Genomic DNA, 3,161 nt, shown 5'->3' with positions numbered 1-3,161 from the left:
GGAAGCCAGCCACTCGCTGACCGAGGTCAATTGCGTTAAATCCACCGCGTCCGGCGCTAGTGGATTGGTGCCCCTGTCGAAAATTTCAGTGTTCACATTACTTTCCGATTTTGCGATTTTTCTTTTCTTTCTTTTTTTTTTTTATATATATATATATATATTTTTATCGAGGGATCGAGGGGAGGAGGGACACTATATGCGAGATCAAAGACCTGGAATTGATTCGATCCTCCAGTCTCTAGGTCGTTGATCGGATCTAAGAACAAGGAAGGTGGAAAAATGGAAGCGTCTTGAAACGAGATCGAGAAGTTTACACAGTTTCGTATAAAACGGTGTGGTAAAAAAGGCCACGAGAGAGAAATACACGACGCTTTCCTTTTTTCCAGTTTCATTTCCGAGATTCTATTATCGAGATAGATTTTTTTTTTATTATAGGGTGAGGGGAGATTAGCCGTTTCCATGATCGCGTTTTTGATTATCGAAATGGCTATTCTTGTGATATACATAATCCTAGATCATCCGTTGGGGCAAAAGGGGTTGGTACAGAAATGTGGCCGAATGATATTTAGAAGCGGCAATTCCTTATAAAAAAAAGGGGGGAAAAAAAGCAAGAGAAAAATAAATTTTTTTTACAAGGAATCACCCTCTTGCGGATACCTTTCGATCTCATTCTGTATCTTCAAGTATATGTATATACACTAATATTCATTAGTTAAGAACATTCATAGATATAATCGAGTATTTCTTGCTCGTAGAAAGTCATTTCTGTAAAATTGAATATTCCATCGTGTAAAAAAATCTACGATTTCTATGTAAATGTGTACAATATATATGAAAGACGTTCTGCGAGCGAAAGTAAAAAATTAAGGAATTGAAAATGATAAAGATGGCTGGTTAAAAGGGTAAAAGAATGTGAGAGATTCAGAATCGAATTTCGGTGGTTTACTACTCATTTCTAGGATAAGATTATATTCCATTGGTGTCATTTACTTAATAGGCTATTAAAGACAGATTTACGGGTAGATACGGTATGAAACGGGGGGTCGTAGAAGGGGGTCGGTAAAAAATATCTTTATATACATTTTGACCGAGGCTCGATAAATTTTCACGACCGCGCGATAAAAATTCTTCTATTTCGATTCGCGTATCGACCCGGTCGGTAACATCGATACATTAATACGTTGAAGACAATACGTGACAATACCGTCAGCGCAGAAAAGCAAAATAAACTCGTACGTATGAATGATGGAAAATCGATCGAACGAACGAACGAAGTAAGATGCGAGATCGTGAAAATTCGAGCCATCGTGGATTAACGATAGTATTAACGATGGTGATCGATAGTGATACGAGAGTGAGAGTTGCGAATGGCGGTAATGAGAGCACTATGACGGTGTGATTACGGTTGATGATATACAAGTTGAAGAGATCAGCTGGATAACATATTACATATTAGAATATGAATGGATAATGGTGCGTATGAAGCAAGCAGTGCGATACGAATACTAATAGGAATACAAGCAGAGCAAATGCTGTCTACGTGGCAGCAATACTCATGATAATTCGAACGAAGCAAATGGAGCAAGAAGGCAGCAAGGCAATATCGATGGATGGCAACGATGGTGGCGCGCGACGCGTTTCACATTTGTACAAATTTCTGTCCGTCGATGATCGAAACATCTTTCTTTTTTTTCTCTCTCTCTCTTTCTCTCTCTCTCCTTCCTGCCTTATTGCTCCTCCCTCGCTCCGCTACGTTTCTTTATTTTTGGTCGACTGAAAGCTGTTCTTGATTGTTTACCTTTTCCTCAAATGCACGTTGGAGGATGTCGACGAGGCGGGTGGGGGTGGGGGTGGAGCACCCCTTTCCCTGATTCTGACAATTGTTAGCATTTGTTAGTGCGATGGAGGTCACACACGTTTGGTGTGTGCTTGCGTGTGCTGTGTGTGTGTGTTTCTGTGTGTATGTGCACGTGCGCGTGTGTACATATGTGTACGTGTATGTGTGTATGTGTGAATATTGCGTACGTATCGCATACGTTTTCTCAACTCATATGGCCTAATTTCTTTCGAGTGTATACGGCATGTTTGTGCAAATGTGATCGTGTGCTTGTGCGAAGCTTGCGTTTATCGCGATTGTCGATGTAAGCTCTAAGATAAGTAGCGCATATCGATTCGATTTCCGCGAGCATAACGCGTCTAAGCTGATTGTCCATTTTGATTTTCGCTTCTCTCTCTCTCTCTCTCTCTCTCTTACATACACGCATACACACTGTCTCTTTCTCTCTCTCTCTTCTCTTCTCTCTTTCTCTCGATGGATCGATCGAAAAAAAGAAAATCGTTTAAGAATAATCCGTCACTTGAAAGGAGCGCGACAAACCTCTCTCGATTACAACTCGATCATTTTTCCTGCAATGGTGTGTCGTGACGCATTCCTTCTAAGGATCGATTTTTTGGGAGATTTTTCTCTATAACGTAAAGATAGGTACGACGTGTGTGTGGTCACGAATCGAATGCCAGGCGTGAGAACAGCCTGGGTTATCCGTGTATCCGGTTTCTATGTACGGTTTCCTGACTTTTCGTCTTCGTTTTCAAGTAGAAAAATACTATTCTAATCTGGTCGAATCGGTAGTTCGCGTGATTAAATGCTAATAAGTCTTTTGCAGTTTTTGTTGCGGTAAAGTCGGTGACGTTATAATAAATATCATATCGATATATATATATACATTATAAAAAGTGGATATATATATATATATATATATATATATATATCCGCTTTTTATAATGTATAATATATAATGTTTACGTATACTCGTGTAAGTTATATATATATACATTACGTATATCGAGAATTAGAAAAACATCTGAAAGACTATGACAACATGGTTTCGCGATTAAAATCCACTGTCCGGATTAAGCACCGAGCTTAAATCCAATCTATATATTGCTATTCGTTGGTTCGATTCGTCCCCTAATAAATTCTTATTATCTCTACGAAAAAACTGCAAAATACATAAATGTATACATATATATATGTGTGTATATATGTATATATATATATATATACACACATATATATATGTATATACTCTCTCATAAAATTTTCCATTTAAATCCCTCTAACTAGAATCATAAATATTCCTCTACGTGGTAGCTAAGATCGA

General features: G+C 38.3%; 1 protein-coding gene across 1 annotated transcript in view; it reads right to left on the bottom strand.

The window, feature by feature from the left end:
• LOC102681724 (ephrin type-B receptor 1-B) overlaps positions 1–3,161 on the bottom strand; it is a gene marked incomplete at its 5' end in the record, with an annotated part of 52,790 nt that overhangs the window by 1,536 nt on the left and 48,093 nt on the right. Inside the window, 2 exons of the mRNA XM_006612681.2 lie at positions 1–73; positions 1,799–1,873. Coding sequence (XP_006612744.2) covers positions 1–73; positions 1,799–1,873 — 148 coding nt within the window. The remainder of the gene's footprint in view (positions 74–1,798; positions 1,874–3,161) is intronic.

This window comes from Apis dorsata, unplaced genomic scaffold (assembly GCF_000469605.1).
Source record: "Apis dorsata unplaced genomic scaffold, Apis dorsata 1.3 scaffold_118, whole genome shotgun sequence".
Taxonomy (NCBI): Eukaryota; Metazoa; Arthropoda; class Insecta; order Hymenoptera; family Apidae; genus Apis; species Apis dorsata.
Note: the sequence above shows the minus strand (reverse complement) of the source record. Positions and strands in the feature narration are given on the sequence as shown.